Genomic DNA, 20,499 nt, shown 5'->3' with positions numbered 1-20,499 from the left:
AAATGTATTCAAGCACATTAGGGTCCCGTGATCTAGAAAAGGGGTGATAGTTTGCAATAATAATCTATTCAGTGCAAAATAAAATGTTTCATATTCAACATATGCCAACCCTTTCATGAATTTGCTCCCCAGTGAACCGCTGGCTTTTGAAAAAGGATCCGTCTGTATTGGAGAATGAGGTGCTGTTAGCGTAGGACACAAATGGCTTCCTGCTTTCAGAGGAGCGACAGGGAGCTTGATTCATGGCCCATCCATCTACGACCATTTCCCTTCAGGGGATGAGAGCCTGAGTTCCCACCTTAGACCTCGCCATCATCCCTCCCTGAAAGTGGCACCCTTCTCCCCTCATCCTTCCATCTCTCCATCTATATGCCTGTGGAGTAGACCAGTCGTATTAAAACACAAAACATTGATTATCAATACCCTCAAATAAAAGGTGAAATTCTGTACTGTCATGAAATGAAATGTTTGATATCAAAAACAAAATGCTTTTGTATAGAGCCAAATTAAAATATTTGGCATCACTGTCCAACTACATTTTTGTTCCCCCAGCTTCACTCTTTCTAACGTAACATGACTGTCCGGCTGTGTCATGTGGAAGTGTTGACACCAATACTGTGTGTCAGTCAGGAGGTGCTTGTCCTTCAGACTGACTTTTGACCGTGCTGGCCTAAGCAAAATTGTGTGTGTGTGTGTGTGTGTGTGCGCGTGAGAATGAGTGAGTGGGTGGAGGAGTGGGATCAAGAGGCCTAGGTTGTGACAGAGCATTTCACAACATTTACACAAACTGAATCTGACTCATATTGTCATATTCTTCAGTGTTTTATTTCAAACTGATGAATTAAACTGGTTGTTTACAAAGTGCAATTCAGAAAATACCATGTATTCTGTATAAACCTTCCTCCAGGGTACTTTATTACAGGTAGGCCTCATTGTCTCACATCAGTGCGAAGGCCGTCTGCACTCATCTCTCTGATAACTCGAAAACACTCATGCGAAAGCTAAAAAGAAGTTTGACTACAATATGCTGTCCTATTATTCGAAAATGTTATCAAGGTGACATCGTCCACTGAACCCCCTTGAATCCTCATAAGAGTCAGAGTTAATCTTAAAACTATAAACCTGTAGCTAATATTGACATTAATTTAATCACAAATTCTTCAATACCCTAATTCTACATTTAGCTAAGGTGTTTTGTGGGTGTAGAATAAGAGTTCATGAAAATCTAAATGTGCACGAAAATTAGCTAGCTAGTGTCTGCTTGCTGACTGAACCAGTCTCAAAGCAAGGGATGCTAACAACGACAGTTCACACACTCAATGCTGAATACTCCCTCTACCTAGCTAGTGTAGTGATATTCTAGCTAATAGCACAAGCTTTCATGATAAGGCAGTTTCTGTTTTGCCGTGATTAGTGAGTTTTGGAGCACAGCTTGACTGCTTTAGGCTAGCTGTGATGTTATTGTAATGGCCAAATGTTACAAAGTAGTGAGGCACAGTGCCAGCTGTCAGAGTCAGATACATGCTGATTTCTTAGAACAGTCCCATAACTTTGGTTATTCATCAACAAGATTGGCACAATAGCTACAGTAATGGCCATTCAAACAAGTTATCATTAGGCTCCTAGCTTGGGCAAGTTTGCTCAGCTGATCAAGCATCATAGTAGTCAGTGCGTCATAGACACGTCATAGAGTTAGGAACTAGTGTTTGGCAGATAAGCAACATCTAGATTTTTAGAGATGAGTTCCTCGTCCTACAAGACAGATGGTTTGAAGGACGAGCGTCACGTAGGAGTGACACCATCTGACGTGAGACAATGGGTAGGCCTAAGTTAGCTACACGTTTGTTAAATGCCAAGTTTATATCAACAATGACCTACTAATGTTGTTTAAAAAAGATAAGATACAGTAGATGTAACAAGTCACAGTAACATGAATTACCATCTGTAAGATGTTAATGTATGTGTGGACATACTTTAGTGTGTGTGTGTGTGTGTGTGTGTGTGTACGTCTCTCTCTTGCTGTGCACCTCTCCTACTCTGGATCCAGGACACATTCACACACACTGCACCCCAGCGTCCTCGTTGTGTTGACAGTTGCTGATGCCCATACCATTGTGAAGGCAATAAAACACACTGGCCTCTCTGCCTGTGCACCGCAGGTCATCCAACCAGATCCTACCGATTCCTAAACGGATAACAACACAATCCAGAAGCCAAGTCCATGAGATTCAACAATGAACAATGAGAAATGTACTAATATGTGTGAAAGAAAAGAAAACTCAACCCTGACAGGCTCTCTACACATCCTCACTGGGAAAAAAAGAGAAAACAAAATAAATGTATTTATCTACTAATGATAAGGTAGAGGATGGACTCACCATGGCTGGCTGTGAAGACTGTGGAGGCTCGTTGGTACCCCAGCATCTTGCAGATCACTGTCCCGTCCAGAGTGTCAAAGCCGTCATCACACACCGTACCCCACTGCCCCGACCACATCACCTCCACTCTCCCACGAGTCCCCCCGCCAGCGATACGCACATTTGCTGTCACTGGAGAGAGAGACATTTTAAAATAACTTATGCATGCACATGATTAAACATGAATTGTACTGTATTCCAGGCCCATAGACCAATGAATATTCACTTAAATATGCAGGTAAATGAATACATATCATATTTACATATACAGTATGTCTTAGCGACGAGAGAGTCTATATCAGATATTGTGGGTAACCTGGCATTAGTGTTAGGTGTAGTGCTGAGTGTGTGTGTGTCTGTGTGTGTCTGTGTGACTTCACACACTCACCTGATCCAGCTGCTCTTTCACCCTTCTCTCCACGTGGACCTAGTGGTCCGGGACTTCCCGGAAACCCTGGAAATCCTAGGACATGAAGAGGTTGAAATTAAACATACACACGTTTGTTTTACTATCCTTGTGTGGACCAAACAATTGATTCCCAATCAAAATCTTATTTTCCCTAACCCTAACTCCTAATCCTAACCCTTATTCTATCCCTAACCCTAATTGTAATCTTAAACCTAACCCCTAAACCTAAAATAGCATGTTTCCTTGTAGGGACCGGCAAAATGTCCCCACTTGCCTAAATCTTCCTTGTTTTACTATCCTTGTGAGGGCTCCTGAGTGGTACAGCGGTATATGGCACTGCATCTCAGTGCTAGAAGCATCACCACATACACCCTGGTTCGAATCCAGGCTGTATCACAACCGGCCATGATTGGGAGTCCCAGAGGGCGGCGCAAAATTGGCCCAGCGTCATCCGGGTTTGGCTGGTATAGGACGTCATTGTAAATAAGAATTTGTTCTTACCTGACTTGCCTAGTTAAATAAAGGTAAAATAAAAACAATGAAAAATAATAATAATTCTGGCCCGCACAAGGATAGTAAAACTACACACACACACACACACACACACCAACTAGTCCTCTTGTTCCATTAACACCAGCAAGTCCTCTTGGTCCTACGGAGGAAGAACAATAACCACAGATTTATCCCCAAAATCATAAAGGACACTTCATATGATTAAAATAACACGTTACAGTAGGAGAATATATACAATTGTAATTCCTGTAATCAACAGTTTGAAGGACATGACAATGAGGGTCCCATAGCTCAGAGACAGGGTGAAATTCACCTTCAGGTCCTATGGGTCCAGGTAGTCCTGTCGGCCCTGTGTCACCCTTCAAATCAGGGGCCCCCTGTACTCCATCACGGCCCTGGGCTCCTGACAGATTCACAGCACACCGTCACACTCACTCTACAATGTGGAGGCAATACAGTACAGCACTATGTCACACTATGTCAAACCCTGTGCTACCCAGGAGCACGAGTACAGGACATAAAAAGTCTGCTTCCGACTGTTCTACCACAGATGCCGGGAGCTGGCACTTTCGTAGTCCATGTGGGGTCAAACAACACCGGGAGGGCTAGCTTGGAACATTTGAAAATGGATTTTAAAGAACTGACTTTAGTATTAAACGACTCCAAAAAACGGCCAGTAATTTCAGGTCCAGTACCATCGTTGGGCCGCAGGTGTGAAAGATTCAGCAGACTGCTGGGATAACACATCTGGCTAAAATACTACTGTAGCTCTGCTGGAGTCACTTTTATTGATAACTTTGACACCTTCTGGAAACAGAAGATACTCTACAGGAATGACGGAGTCCATTCAAATCATCTTGGCTCCTGAACCCTGTCCACGCATTTCAAGGCTGCATTGAAACAATGCTCAGTTAATCCCTACCATTGTAACAATGCATTGTCATAATGCTGCATCAAATGTACATGATCTTAGGGGCATTGGCAAACAAAATGCAAGTAATTTCATTTATGTACCCCTAATTGCACCAAATACATCTATTTATCCTACAGCTATTGTAAGCAGTAATCATGAGCCTATAAACCAGAGTTACACTGTTAACACTGAGGCGATGTGCAATAGTAGGAAGACCACTTTTTTCAGCTCACCCTGCACTATCAGCTCCAATGTAAATAACATGAGTAAGTCTACCTCTGAAAAGCTTCCCAGTAAAGCATTAAAAACAATCAAGCAACCCAGAAAAGTGGTAAAAATAGCCATATTAACATGCAGCCCGAGAAACAAGGTCCATGAAGTCAATACTTCCTTGTAACAGATGACATTCATATTCTGACTATCTCTGAAACTCACTTAGATAATTCATTTGATGATACAGTGGTAGCAATACATGGTTATAAGATCTACCGAAAAGACAGAAATGCCAACGGAGGCGATGTTGCGGTCTATATTCAGAACCACATTCCTGTAAAGATTAGAGATGATCTAATGTTAAACACTGTTGAAGTAATATGGCCACAGGTTCATCTGCCTCACCTAAAGACCATTCTTGTGGGAAGCTGCTATAGACCACCAAGTGCTAACAGTTAGTATCTGGATAATATGTGTGAAATTCTTGATAATGTATGTGATATCAACAGAGAAGTATATTTTCTGGGTGATTGAAATATTGACTGGGTATCATCAAGCTGCCCACTCAGGAAAAAACTTCAAACTAGTTACAAACAGCACAGGAATGAAATCATCAACATGTATTGATCACATCTCTACTAATTCTGAAGATATTTGCTTTAAAGCAGTATCCAAATCCATAGGATGTCGTGATCACAATATAATAGCCATATCTAGGAAAACCAAAGTTCCAATGGCTGGGCCTAATATAGTGTATAAGAGGTCATACAAGAAGTTCTGTAGTGATTCATATGTTGATGATGTAAAGAATATTTGCTGGTCTGTGGTGTGTAATGAGGAGCAACCAGACGATGCACTTGATGCATTTATAAAACTACTAATTCCAGTTACTAATAAGCACACACCCATTAAGATAATTACTGTAAAAACTGTTAAATCCCCTTGGATTGATGAGGAATTTAAAAATTGTATGGTTGAGAGGGATGAGGCAAAAGGTATGGCAATTAAGTCTGGCAGCCCAACCGATTGGCAAATGTGCCCTAAATTAAGAAATCATGTGACTAAACTAAAGAAAAAGAAAAAGAAACTACACTATGAAACAAAGATAATTATATAAAGAATGATAGTAAAAAGCTTTTGGGCACCTTAAATTACATTTTGGGGAAAAAAGCCAACTCGGCTCCTTCATTCATTGAATCAGATGGCTCATTCATCACAAAGCCCACTGATATTGCAAACTACTTTAATTACTTTTTCATTGGCAAGATAAGCAAACATAGGGATGACATGCCAGCAGAGAACGATGACACTACACAGCCAAATATATCGGACCAAATTATGAAAGTCAAGAATTGTACTTTCGAATTCCGTAAAGTCAGTGTGGAAGAGGTTAAAAAAAGTATTGTTGTCTATCAACAATGACAAGCCACTGGGTTCTGACAATCTGGATGGAATATTACTGAGGATAATAGCAGATTATATTGCCACTCCTATTTACCACATCTTCAATTCAAGCCTGCTAGAGAGTGTGTGCTCTCAGGCCTGGAGGGAAGCTAAAGTCATTATGCTACCCACGAATAGTAAAGCCCCCTTTACTGGCTCAAATAGCTGACCAATCAGCCTGTTACCAACCCTTAGTAAACTGCTGGAAAAAAATGTGTTTGACCAGATACAATGCTATTTCACATTAAACAAATTGACAACAGAATTTCAGCATGGTTATAGGGAAGGACACTCAAGCACAGCACTTACACAAATGACTGATGATTGGCTTAGATAAATTGATGATGAAATGATTGTGGGGGCTGTCTTGTCAGACTTCAGTGCAGCTTTTGACATTATCGATCATAGTCTGCTGCTGGAAAAATGCATGTGTTATGCTTTACACTCACTGCTATAATGTGGATAAAGAGTTACTTGTCTAACAGAACGTAGAGGGTGTTCTTTAATGGAAGCCTCTCAAATATTATCCAGTTAGAATCAGGAATTCCCCAGGGTAGCTGTTTAGGCACCTTGCTCTTTAAATTTTTTACTAACGACATGCCACTGACTTTGAGTAAAGCCAGAGTGTCTATGTATGCGGATAACGCAACACTATACACATCAGCTGCTACAGGGACTGAAATGACTGCAACAAAGAGCTGCAGTTAGTTTCAGAGTGGGTGGCAAGGAATAAGCCCTAAACATTTCGAAAACTAAAAGCATTGTATTTGGAGCAAAATACTCACTAAACCCTAAACCTCAACTAAATCTTGTAATAAATAATGTGGATAATTGAGCAAGTTGAGATGACTAAACTGCTTGGAGTAACCCTAGATTGTAAACTGTCATGGTCAAAACATATTGATGCAGAAGAAGCTAATATCGGGAGAAGTTTGTCTATAATAAAGCGATGCTCTACCTTCTTAATACTATCAACAAGGCAGGTCCTACAGGCCCTAGTTTTGTCACACTTTCACTACTGTTCAGTCGTGTGGTCAGGTGCCGCAAAAAAAGGACTTAGGAAAATTGCAATTGGCTCAGAACAGGGCAGCAAGGCTGGTCCTTGGATGTACACAGAGAGCTAATATTAATAATATGCATATCAATCTCTCCTGGCTGAAAGTGGATGAGAGATTGACTTCATCACTACTTTTATTTATGAGAGGTATTGACATGAATGCATCGAGCTGTTTGTTTTAAACTACAGGCACACAGCTCAGACACCCATGCATACCCCACAAGACATGCCACAAGAGGTCTCTTCACAGTCCCCAAGTCCAGAACAGACTATAAGAGGCACACAGTATTACATAGAGCCATGACTACATGGAACTCTATTCCACATCAAGTAACTGACGCAAGCAGTAAAATTTGATTTAAAAAACAGATAAAAAACACCTTATGGAACAGCGGGGACTGTGAATCAACACAAACATTGGCACAGACACATGCATACACACACACAATAACATACGCACTATCCTTACACATGGATTTAGTACTGTAGAGATGTGGTAGTGGTGGAGTAGGGGCGTGAGGGCACACAGTATGTTGTGAAATCTGTGAACGTATTGTAATGTTTTAAAATGGTATAACCTGCCTTCATTTTGCTGGACCCCAGGAGGAGTAGCTGCCGCTTTGGCAGCAGCTAATGGGGATCCAAAATAAATACAAATACAAATACACTCACTCTACAATGTGGAGGCTATAGTGTACAGTACATATGCAAATGCAAAAATCTGCACAAAGTCCCACACAGTCACACAATTAACACAGGGCTCTCCAACCCTGTTCCTGGAGAGCTATCCTTCTGTAGGTTTTCACTCTAACCCATGTTGTAACTAACCTGATTAATCCTATAAACCAGCTAATTATTAGAATCATGTACGCTAGCTAGAGTAGAGTTTGAATGAAAACCTATAGGATGGTAGCACTCCAGGAACAGGGTTCACTATCATGCACAGACACAATCATGCTTGGCCGCGTGAAACAGTCAAACACCAAGTTATTTACCAGTGTGCCCTTTGATCCCATTTTGGCCTGGTATCCCTGGTAAACCTGTGAAGAGGTTGAGAGGTAAATGTTAGAGGTGGCAGCAAGAGAAAAGAAAAAATGGCCAGGTTCAGTTAATTGTTGAGTACAAAAAAATAAGTTATTTGCAGGTAAGCCCTTCAAATACGCAGGTGAAGTATTAGTATTAGAAAGTATTAGAAAGTAAACGGTCTATAGGTCAGTGTAGTGTTAAGCCCATGCAGACTCACCAATGTGTCCCATATCCCCCTTTGGTCCCTGTGGTCCTGGCAGCCCAGGGGCTCCTGAACAGTTAGTAGCTGCACCGCCTGTATGTATGACACACACAATCAGAGATACTGTATACACACGCACACACACTGCACACAATATCCACTGAAAAGATACAGTTGAAGTCGGAAGCCATGACATAATTTTCTGGAATTTTCCAAGCTGTTTAAAAGGCACAGTCAACTTAGTGTATGTAAACTTCTGACCCACTGGAATTGTGATACAGTGAATTATAAATTAAATAATCTGTCTGTAAACAATTGTTGGAAAAATTAATGGTGTCATGCACAAAGTAGATGTCCTAACTGACTTGCCAAAACTATAGTTTGTTAACAAGAAATTTGTGGAGTGGTTGAAAAATGAGTTTAAATGACTCCAACCTAAGTGTATGTAAACTTCCGACTTCAACTGTACATACAGTACATACACATTACACAATATTACACCTAACATTTAACATAACTACAGTATTACAGATGTAGGATCTTAATTAGAATTGTCCGGCACAGCAGGAAATGCAAACTTGTAGTGTATTTGAGTTTTACAAAAGGCTTCTACATTTTGAATTTTCCACCTTGAAGTTTCAGACTTGATTTGCCATAACAAATAACAAATAACTCCTACAAAAATGTCCATTAAATCAAATTCACATAATAATTCACATTTCCTGTTGCTGCAGGATTATTTTCTTGCTGTAGCCAACTGGCTCAAATTAAGATCCAACAGCTGTACTGTATGTGTGATAAGAAAATAATAAACTGTATATGGGTGAAGCAAGTCAACTAAACTAGCTTTATATCCAGTTCTGAATGCATTCACTCAGCACTTTTTACTAAAATGGACAAATTTCACAATGATGATCTGGTGATATATAGATGTAGGGTCATAATTTGATCACTCTTTTGTTGCTGAGAATTTTCCTTCATAGCGTGAAAATTGTAGTGTATTCAAGGTTTGAAAAGGCTTCTAAAGTTTGTAATTTACACTTCAAATTGTGAGACTTGATTTTCCCTCAAGAAAAATTATCATCCCCTAAAAATAATGTCCATTAATTATAATCCACATAATAAATTACATTTCCTGTTGCTGTAGGATTATTTTCCTGCTGTTATAAACTGGCTCAAATTAAGATCGTACACATGTCGTTTCTATATATTACTGTGAAAACCGGAACAGAAACGGAGAAGGCTGAATGTGGAACTATGCCTGGAAATGTTACAACATTTGAGCCAGTCATGATGAGGGAAAATGTATTTTTATTTGAATGTATTTAAAAAAAATCTAACCTTTATTTAACTAGGCAAGTCAGTTAAGAATAAATTCTTATTTACAATGATCGCCTACCAAAAGGCAAAAGGCCTCCTGTGGGGACGGGGGCTGGGATTCAAAATAAAAATAAATAAAAATAAAGGACAAAACACACATCACGACAAGAGAAATAACACGACACTACACAAAGAGAGACCTAAGACATTAACATAGCATGGCAGCAACACATGACAACACAGCATGATAGTAACACAACATGACAACAACATGGTAGCAACACAACATGGCAGCAGCATGACATGGTAGCAGCACAAAACGGGGTACAAACATTATTGGGCATTATTTATGACTCTGTTAACCAAAAAGGGGAATTTGAGTCCATCTCCTACCTATTCCAGGGCGTAAGAGAATAGGGCCTTGTGATCATCAGCCTACTGACAGTGAGGATGATGAAGTAAAAATATCAACTTCCTTTCATGGAGAGAAAGAATAGTATCCGCCTGGGCAGCAGCAGCAGTTTTAACCATCCCTCCTACACTATTTTTAAATTAATTAACACCTCCCCCCTCCCTAAAACTTTTCAAGAGTCAGGGCTAGTTTTCTAAGCAATTTAAAAAATGCAAAGTCCCGGAGCAAGTTCAGCTAATCAAATATGTATCAAGGCATACTTTATTTGGACTGGCTTTGGGACATCAAGTACACAACGCACGTTTCCTCTGTGACGGATGGGGTGAGAGAGGGGGTAATATTCAATGTCCCTAACACTAAATCACCCTTCTCCACCTGTAGAACTGGCCTATGTGACACTGTTAATAATTGATCTAGCCTCTGTCTCTCAGACTAAAAGAACACACTAATACCACGGTCCTACCTGATTAGCTGATTAAAGTTAGTGTTGATGCATGGGTAACTGCCATGGTAAACAGTCAACTTATCCACCATGTTCTTCACAACTCTGCAGCTTGAGTTGTATTCCATGTTAGTACTACTGGACTGGTTCCATGTTCGTACTACTGGGCCTACCTGGTGTTCCAGCTGGTCCTTGTTGTCCAGTGGTACCATCTTCACCTGAAACAGTGACTTATTATTGAGTTGATGTACTGTATGGAGATCATTAGTGGTAGAACTACAAGATAACTTTGTGTTTGCCAGTGGATATGAGCATTAATAAGAACCACAGACTACTAAATGCATTGTTAGACATGAAAGATCAGTAATTCTGTCACATTTCCTATTGGGGTTTAGATTGATCTAAAGGTTTGGAGTCAGTAGGAGTAAGGTGAATCACCTTCGGGTCCTGGTTCCCCTGCTTCTCCCTTGGCTCCAGTCTGGCCATCAACTCCAGGGTCTCCTTTTTGTCCTGTCTGACCTGGAACACAGTAACCCTCTCACTATCACAATCTACTGTCTCACCTGGGAACACAGTAACCCTCTCACTATCACTATCTACTGTCTCACCTGGAACACAGTAACCCTCTCACTATCACAATCTACTGTCTCACCTGGAACACAGTAACCCTCTCACTATCATTATCTACTGTCTCACCTGGAACATAGTAACCCTCTCACTATCACTATCACTATCTACTGTCTCACCTGGAACACAGTAACCCTCTCACTATCACTATCTACTGTCTCACCTGGAACACAGTAACCTTCTCACTATCACTATCTACTGTCTCACCTGGAACACAGTAACCCTCTCACTATCACTATCTACTGTCTCACCTGGAACACAGTAACCCTCTCACTATCATTATCTACTGTCTCACCTGGAACATAGTAACCCTCTCACTATCACTATCTACTGTCTCACCTGGAACACAGTAACCTTTTTGCTAAATACTTATATACAAAAACAAACATTAAATGTTACTGCATGAATCACATTAACTTAACATAGAATGTTCACAGATCACTTAATGTATAATGTATGAAACATTATTTAGTCTGATGGATTTGGAATTTCTCTTTGATGGTTTGTGTTATTATGAAAAGGACAATCATTGCCTCAAAAAAGGCACTTATTCATCCATGTTAGCTGACTGAAAGTGGCAGCTTGATTACCAAACAGGAGTATTTAGCATCACCAGAGACTGCTGAGGAGATTGCGGCTCATTATAATGTCTGGAATGGAGCAAATGGAATGACATCAAACACGTGGAAACCATTGTTTGATGTATTTGATACCATTCCACTAATTCCGCTCCAGCCATTACCATGAGCCTGTCCTCCCCAATTAAGGTGCCACCAACCTCCTGTGGTAAGCATCCGTTCTACACTAAGTGCACAGGACATTAGGAACACTGGCTCTTTCCATGACATAGACATGATTTCACCTGTTAAATGAACTTCAATCAGTGTAGATGAAGGGGAGGAGACAGGTTAAAGAAGCATTTTCAAGCCTTGAGACAGTTGAGACATGGATTGTGTATGTGTACCATTCAGAGGTTGAAAGATCAAGACAAAATATTGAAGTGCCTTTGAACAGGGTATGGTAGTAGATGCCAGATGCACTGGTTTGAGTGTGCCAAGAACTGCAACGCTGCTGGGTTTTTGACTCTCAACAGTTTCCTGTGTGTATCAAGAATGGTCCACCACCCAAAGGACATCCAGCCAACTTGACACAACTCAGAGAAACATTGGATTCAACACCTGCCACCATCCCTGTGGAATGATTTTGACACCTTGTAGAGTCCATGGCCAGACAAAATGAGGCTGCTCTGAGGGCAAAAGGGGGTGGAACTCAATATTAAGAAGGTGTTCCTAATGTTTTGTACACTCAGTGTATAGTGTGAGGAAGGACGGCATTTTGGTAGGATGACCTATTGAAAAATGCCTGACTCAAACACGCAGGGTAATCTGTTAGCTTGTGTGAGAGTCCATCCCTGATTGAGACTTCATACAGGCGTAAATGTCAATTCATTGACTAAACAGTGGGTTATTATGAAACAGAGAGGCAGGCCTCCACTTCATCTGAAGATGACAGGCCATCAGTGCACAGATCATTACTGGACAGATGAGCAGCTGAATGCTAATGCTACAGAGTTACACTGAACAAAAATATAAACTCAACATGCAACAATTTCTAATATTTACAGTTCGTTAAATCAGTCAATTGAAATAAATAAATTAGGCCTGAATCTATGTATATCACATGTTGGTCACAGATACCTTAAAAAAAGAGGTAGGGTCAGTCCCTGGTCTCCCATCCATAGACTGACCAAGACCAACCCTGCTTAGCATCAGAAGCAAGCCAGCAGTGGTATGCAGGGTGGTATGCTGCTGTCATAAATGTTGATACCGAGCATCCCAAAAATGCTCTATGGATGATATGTCAGTGAGTATGCAGGCTGTGGAAGAACTGGGACATTTTCAGCTTCCAAGAATTGTGTTCAGATCCTTGCGACATGGGGCCGTACATTATCATGCTGAAACAAGAGGTGATGGCGGCGTAGGAATGGCACGACAATGGGCCTCAGGATCTCGTCACGGTATCTACTGTAAGTGCATTCAATTTGCCATCGAGAAAATGCAATTGTGTTCGTTGTCCTTAGCTTATGCCTGCTCATAACATAACCCCACTGCCCCCATGGGGCACTCTGTTCACAACGCAGACATCAGAAAACCATTCGCCAACACGACGCTATGTGCTCGGTACAGCTGAAATCGGGATTCATCTGTGAAGAGCACACTTCTCCAGCGTGCCAGTGGCCAGCTAAGGTGAGCATTTGCTTACTGAAGTTGGTTACGACGCCGAACTGCAGTCAGGGCAAGACCCTGGTGAGGATGACGAGCATGCAGATGAGCTTCCCTGAGACGGTTTCTGACACTTTGTGCAGAAATAATTTTGTTGTGCAACCCCGCAGTTTCATCAGCTATCTGGGTGGCTGGTCTCAGATGATCCTGCTGGTTAAGAAGCCAGATGTGGAGGTCCTGGGATGGCGTGGTTACACATAGTCTCCGGTTGTGAAATTGGTTGAACGTACTGCCAAATTCTCTAAAACGATGTTGTAGGCGGCTTATGGTAGATAAATCCAAATTAAATTATCTAGCAACAGCTCTGACATTCCTGCAGTCAGCATGCCAATTGCACACTCTCTCAAAACTTGAGACATCTGTGGCATTGTGTTGTGTGACAAAACTGCACATTTTAGAATGGCCTTTTATTGTCCCCAGCAGAAGGTGCACCTATGTAATTATCATCCTGTTAAATCAGCTTCTTGATATGCCACACCTGTCTTGGCAAATGAGAAATGCTCACTTACAGGGATGCAAACACATTTTTGCCCAGAATTTCAGAGAAATAAGTTTTTTGTGCATATAGACATTTTCAGTGATCTTTTATATCAGATTATGATACCAACACTTCACATGTTACATTTATATTGTTGTTCAGTATAGTTTGGTGCTGATCTAACATTGGCTGTTGCAGTGACACAGTGATGCTAAAATAATGGTGCAATGCAGTGCTTTTGGTTGACTCACCCCTGTCTCCCTTGTCCACCCTCACACCAGGTAACCCCCTCGCACCAGGTGGACCTAGGGAAACCACGAGGTCAAATAACATGTGAATTACAAGCTTGTGGTGTAAGGGGCGTTTATACCTCTCTTCCTCTCTTCTGTGGTTGTTGATTTGGCACTAAGGACAAGGGAACTTACCAGTAAGTCCCTGTGGGCCTGGTGAAGCTGCAATACAACAAAACCTTATTATTACCACTAATACACTCTTGTGTTGTAATTTGTACTTTGCAAAGCATGATGACAAAAACATAATATGCAAATCTCACACAACACAAGGGTTGATTGCTCTGCACCCCAAGATATGTGTATATCTATGTTGATGTGTACTCATATTTTGCATCAAATGTAAGATATATCAACCTGGTAGGTCCTGCCCATGTCTTACAGTAGCTACCTTTGAGTAATCTGAATGCTTTCACTGAGTCCTGAAGGAGAGTGGTGCTGGCGTTGACCGCACCCAGGTTTGTTCTCAGCTGGCCCAGCTGGCCATCCTCCCCACAGAGGCTGGAGACCTGGGTCTGTAACTTCCCCAGGTATCCTCTGAGAGAGATGGTCTCCAAGCTGGTGTTTCTGGCAAGGGTACGGAGGTCCTCCTCCAGGGGGATGTGATTGTCGGTCAGCTTCGCTGTTCTGGAGCCAGAGGAGGAGAGACTACTAGCCTCCATCGAAAACACTGGGGCAGAGGTGCACATAGAGAGACACAGAGCGTTACTAATACAGGAAGTTATGTGTTACTGCAGTTCAGGATATCATGGAAAATCCTTTTACAACATTAGATAAACGTGTTTGAACCATTTTGGACATGAGACCAACGAATGGTTTGTTGTACCTTTGTAAAGGAGGAAGGCATTCAGAGCAGTCAGAAGGATGAGGTAAACGATAATAACATTTAGACATCGCTGTGCTCCTCTGGCCTTGGCTGGTTTTAGATCTGAAACATGGTGACATAAACACAAACAGGGTTTATGCTACATTCCAAATGGACCTCTACCATCTACTACCCCCCCCCGCACTCCTGTAGATCTAAAATGATCAGAAGAGTGGAAGCCATAATGCAAACCCCACCCCCAGCCTATCAGATGGCAAGCTGAAGCAATTATCATGTTGCTTAAACCTATCCAATCCATGAAGTGTCAAGGGGTAGGGATTAAAATTCAGAAAACAGTATCCCATGGAGTGTGGAGAAATTATCTCAACAAACCCAAAGACATGGCTGCCCTCTTCTGGTCATTTCTCTATTTCTGCCTCAATGTAGAAAGTTAGGCTGTTGAGCTCAGTAAATTGCACTAATTTACTGTAGGTTCCCACAGCAGGTGCTTGTAGCCAGCGAATATAAAGTTAGAATTCAGTGCTGTCTGTAGTCTTCGCACACTGCAATAGCTCTTTGGCTAGACTGATTATTTTTGACAATGCACAGAGTTCTTCTACTTCTCTGTTTCAGTCTCCACCACCACTTTCAGATTGTGCGTACCATAACAATCTTATCCCTCACAGTTATCTATGATACCTTAAAGGTTGCTAAATGTTGTTCCCACGAGCAGCACCGCAGATTTTGAGATGAGTAAGATGCAAGACTTCGCTCTCAATCAGTCACACACAGTATCTGCACATGTGCACTGGTTCGCGTCACGCTGTTACAGTACGTTATCCACGGGACCCAAAAAGCAGAAAAGTTGATCCTCACGCTTCAATTGTGGAAATTGACCCACTATGCTGTTTACTTTATGCGTCTATGTCATATCGCTAAGTCTACCTTCAATGGTTCTCACAAGGCTTGTCTCCCTGAATGTTTTGAATGTAGTTACAATAAATGAACCACTTACTGTATTGAAGTCCGTCCAAGCCACATTATAACATAATATATGCCATTTAGCAGATTTGTTTATCCAAGCGACTTACAGTCATGCTTGCATACATTTTTATGCACGGGTGGTCCCAGCAATCAAACCCACTAACCTGGCGTTGCAAGCACTATGCTCTCCCAACTGAGCTACAGCAGACCACACTTTGTACCAGTTTATAGTGAATTGTATAAATAACATACTTTGAAATAAGAAAGGCACCATAGGCCCCTAGCACCAGGGGTGGAATATAAGAAAAATCAAACAAATAGCGCACTACTGTTGGATCACCAGGCCTTCAGCGCAAGAACAACCTATAAGTCAAAATGTTGCCCCTGTGACCCCCAGTTCCTCCCCTGCTTACCACTGCTCTGGAAGGTGTACAGGTCAGTCCTGCTCAGTTTCATGTCCATGTCATAAAGTGGGTTACTCTGGCAGAATGAGCTGATGTGGCCCTCTCCTCTGTCTACTGATGTCTCCATGCTCCAAAGTAACAGACAACAGCCCAGAATTCCTCCTCAAGGCCCTCTTATAACAACTCATCATTACGTAAAAAAACATGGACTCCTCACTTTCTTATAAAACCCCTCCACCACCCGTTTGACACATAGCGGAAGTCATCTGATTTGGGGCTGAGGTAGCAAAAACAATACAAGACATGTTACAGCAATCTATATATCTATATCAGAGTTACAGCTTAGATAAGTGAGTAGATCTGCAAGGTCAGAAAATGGCATAGGTCATCTCTACATCCTATGGAAAATGTGTAGAATTGCATGGAATTAGCTTTAAAACAGCAGCAACAACAAAAAAGCTAAAAATAGCCTAGCTGTTTGACCTCATCTGGTATTTAAGGCAGTGAAAACAAAAAACAAGCAACATGTAACCCAGCTAGCAAAAGTGATTCCTTGGAAGTCGTGGGAAGGTATGTTTTTGGTTTCACATTGGCTGTGGGAACAAATAATTTATTTTTTTTAAAGTGTTCTGAGAAAAGAAGTGAACATCTTGGATGTTCTGGGAATGTATATTTTTAGGTTGCAGGAAAGTTCTGAGAACGTTTTTTTACTCTGGTTCCTTACAAGTTTTCCTGGGAGGTTTTATAAACGCTCTGAGAATGGAAGTTATAAGTTACATGAATGTTTCTTCTACATTTTAATGTGGATGCTACTGTGACGCACACAAAATGTATAGTCACATTTGTATTATGTATTGTTTCTTTCTAGTAGGGAAGAATACTTTTACTGAAATGTCAGTCCTCCAATGTTTCGCCCTTGGGATACATTTATACAACTGCTGGCAAGTTGGGGCGGCAGCATAGCCTAGTGGTTAGAGCATTGGACTAGTAACCGGAAGGTTGCGAGTTCAAACCCCCGAGCTGACAAGGTACAAATCTGTTGTTCTGCCCCTGAACAGGCAGTTAACCCACTATTCCCAGGCCGTCATTGAAAATAAGAATATGTTCTTAACTGACTTGCCTGGTTAAATAAAGGTAAAAAATAATCAAATAAAAAAAACAAGTAGGGGGCAGTGAAACGTGTTCGCTTAACACTGGGAAAAAACCTTACTCACTTGCACATGTGGCCCAAATCCATGCTGTACACAGACTACATAGCTTTATTGATGAAAAAGGTTTTGAGGTTTAGATTTGAGTTTTGGGAATGTCATGTATAGTCACATTTGTGTTTATGTATTGTTTCTTTGTATTGGGGAAGAATACTTTTACTGAAATGTCAGTCCTCCAAGGTTTCGCCATTGCGATGCATTTATACAACTGTTGGCCATTAGGGGTGTGAGATGTGACAAATGTTTGGTTCGCACTGGGACTATATGCGATCCTGCATCTGTGTGTTTTCATAATTGAGAGAAAGAGAAAGAGAAAGAGAAGCCACATTTTCCTGTTTCATCCTTTATCCTGTGTTACAGGTCAGTAAAGTGCAAAAATACACTGAATACCACAATATAGTTTTGTAACTTGCTGGTTGAAGTGAATGTAATGGTTTTGAACAACATAGTAATTGTATAACTTCGTACTAGACAGAAAATGAAATGAAATGATGGCGGTGCAAAAGCTAGCTGCTTTTCTAACACTTCCAGGAAAACAATTACAAAGTTCTTAAACATCACAGTTACAACATTAAATTCTCTAAACCCTTAGGATATTATCTTTTACAAAAATAGAATTTTACGTAATTATGACAAAACATTGAAGGTTGTACAATGTAGCAGCAATATTTAGACTTTGGGATGCCACCCATTAGATAAAATATGAAACGGTTCCGTATTTCACTGAAATAATAAACATTTTGTTTTCTAAATTATATTTTCCGGATTTGACCATATTAATGACCAAAGGCTCGTATTTCTGTGTGTTATTATGTTATAATTAAGTCTATGATTTGATATTTGATAGAGCAGTCCGCCTGAGCGGTGGTAGGCAGCAGCAGGCTCGTAAGCATTCATTCAAACAGCACTTTTGTGCGTTTTGCTAGCAGCTCTTCGCTGTGCTTCAAGCATTGAGCTGTTTATGACTTCAAGCCTAACAACTCCCGAGATTAGGCTGGTGTAACCAATGTGAAATGGCTAGCTAGTTAGCAGGGTGCACGCTAATAGCGTTTCAAACGTCACTCACTGAGACTTGAAGTAGTTGTTCCCCTTGCTCTGCAAGGGCCACAGCTTTTGTGGAGCGATGGGTAACGATGCTTCGAGTGTGGATGTTGTCGATGTGTTCCTGGTTTGAGCCCAGGTAGGGGTGAGGAGAGAGACGGAAGCTATACTGTTACACTAGCAATACTAAAATGCCTATAAGAACATCCAATAGTCAAAGGTATATGAAATACAAATGGTATAGAGAGAAATAGTCCTATAAATACTATATTAACTACAACCTTAAACCTCTTACCTTGGAATATTGAAGTCTCATGTTAAAAGGAACCACCAGCTTTCATATGTTCTCATGTTCTGAGCAAGGAACTTAAACGTTAGCTTTTTTATATGGCACATATTGCACTTTTACTTTCTTCTCCAACACTTTGTTTTTTCATTATTTAAATCAAATTGAACATGTTTCATTATTTATTTGAGGCTAAATTGATTTTTATTGATGTATTATATTAAATTAAAATAAGTGTTCATTCAGTATTGTTGTAATTGTCATTATTATTAAAAAAACAAAAAATTGTCCGATTGATCGGTATCAGGTTTTTTTTTGGTCCTCCAATAATCGGTATCGGTATCGGCGTTGAAAAATCATAATCGGTCGACCTCTACCCTAGACATGGGTTTGTATGTGACTGTTTTGTCTAAAGTACACCAACTTATAGTGGCATTGAAATATGATGACATGGCTAAAACAGGCAAATAATTAGTAGGAAACAACTTTGCCATATTATGATTTTGTCAAATTTACTTTAGAGAGATGGCAATGTTGCCATTACTGTTAATAGAAAAGCTCGTCATAAATAGCCAGCAATGTGAATGTTAGCGAGCTAAAATATGGCGGTCCCCTCAATCATAGTTAGGTGGCTGAAGTTATACTGCATCTAAAGTCAATCTGGCAACATCACAATCATGACAAAAGGTTTTCCGACTAATTATTTGCCAACAAACTCCATCCACCTATTTCCACTTCTAGGTGTAAGACCGATGCTGGAGACAAGAAGCAAGTACAGGATGTGAACAATTAATGGAAAATGAGCATTAAACAAAATGCGGGTAGCGTTTGGACAGGGGAAACAAAACAACATTACGACAATAATGCTGACAAGCGGAACAAAACCGAGGAACAGACAGATATAGAGGGGGCAATCAACAATGTGAAGGAGTCCAGGTGAGTCCAATGAGCGCAGATGCGTGTAATAATGGCGACAGGTGCGCGTAATGAAGGGCAGCCTTGTGCCCTCGAGCGCAAGAGAGGGGGGAGTGGAAGCAGGTGTGACAGCACCCCCCCCCCCCCCTCCGCCCTCTAGGGGCGCCACCTGGCGTCCCACCTGGGCAAGCCTGATGGGTCGGCCGAGCCATGGGCGCTGGACAAGCCGGCTGAGGTGTGGGAGCCTGACGGGCCGTCTAAGGCATGACGTGGGATGAGAGCCTGCCGAGCCAACCGAGGCATGGAAACCTCTCGAGCCAGCTAAGGCGTGGAAGCTCGATGAGCCAGGTGAGACATCCCCGGTTCAATCGGCGGCAACACACGGACCCGATGTCACCACGAAAAACAAAAAACAAGAACTCCCTGATGCTTCAAATAGTGGTGTCAGCATTCTGTAAGGACCGACACTGGAGATGAGAAGCAAGTACAGGGAGTGAACATTGGATGGAAAATGGACATCAAACCAAACACGGACAGCGTCTGGACAGGGGGAACAAAACAACATTCGACAACAATGCTTACACTGGGAACAAAACTGAGGAACAGACAGATATAGAGGGGACAATTAACAACGCGAAGGAGTCCAGGTGAGTCCAATGAGTGCAGATGCGTGTAATGATGGTGACAGGTGTGTGTAATGAAATGGCGGCCTGGCGCCCTCAAGCGGAAGCAGGCATGACACTAGGGGGTTCTCCGGCAGAGCATGCAAACTATAGTTGGCTGGACGCATCCATATAGGGCGTTTCAGTCTG

The 20,499-nt window shown here is 41.4% G+C and overlaps 1 protein-coding gene across 2 annotated transcripts; it reads right to left on the bottom strand.

The window, feature by feature from the left end:
* Nucleotides 1-680: 680 nt before the first annotated feature.
* On the bottom strand, nucleotides 681-16,420 carry marco (macrophage receptor with collagenous structure). Of its 2 annotated transcripts, XR_006840428.1 has the most exons (15): nucleotides 16,247-16,420; nucleotides 14,871-14,972; nucleotides 14,436-14,714; nucleotides 14,180-14,206; nucleotides 14,006-14,059; nucleotides 10,806-10,886; nucleotides 10,541-10,585; nucleotides 8,209-8,286; nucleotides 7,961-8,005; nucleotides 3,653-3,742; nucleotides 3,434-3,478; nucleotides 2,806-2,880; nucleotides 2,379-2,549; nucleotides 1,979-2,185; nucleotides 681-705 (listed from the first exon to the last, which is right to left on the bottom strand). XR_006840428.1 is itself a non-coding variant. In XM_046363487.1 (14 exons), the coding sequence occupies exons 1-14, from the start codon at nucleotides 16,362-16,364 to the stop codon at nucleotides 2,055-2,057; spliced, it is 1,341 nt and encodes a 446-aa protein (XP_046219443.1). In that variant the 5' UTR covers nucleotides 16,365-16,420; the 3' UTR covers nucleotides 804-2,054. The 2 variants fall into 2 exon arrangements, 1 of the variants encoding a protein (XP_046219443.1); XM_046363487.1 differs by lacking the exon at nucleotides 681-705 and having other exon boundaries at nucleotides 804-2,185.
* Nucleotides 16,421-20,499: the final 4,079 nt, after the last annotated feature.

Source organism: Oncorhynchus gorbuscha, linkage group LG09 (assembly GCF_021184085.1).
Source record: "Oncorhynchus gorbuscha isolate QuinsamMale2020 ecotype Even-year linkage group LG09, OgorEven_v1.0, whole genome shotgun sequence".
NCBI lineage: Eukaryota > Metazoa > Chordata > Actinopteri > Salmoniformes > Salmonidae > Oncorhynchus > Oncorhynchus gorbuscha.
The sequence above is the reverse complement of the archived record's forward strand: the minus strand, read 5'-3'. Positions and strand labels throughout refer to the sequence as shown.

Coding starts and splice junctions, on each gene's coding strand:
- marco (XM_046363487.1), bottom strand. CDS start 16,364: ATGGAGACATCAGTAGACAGAGGAGAGGGCCACATCAGCTCATTCTGC. Junction 8,287..10,540: donor AGGACCAGCTGGAACACCAG/GTAGGCCCAGTA, acceptor TCATACATACAG/GCGGTGCAGCTACTAACTGT. Junction 2,881..3,433: donor TGGAACAAGAGGACTAGTTG/GTGTGTGTGTGT, acceptor TTCATGTCCTAG/GATTTCCAGGGTTTCCGGGA.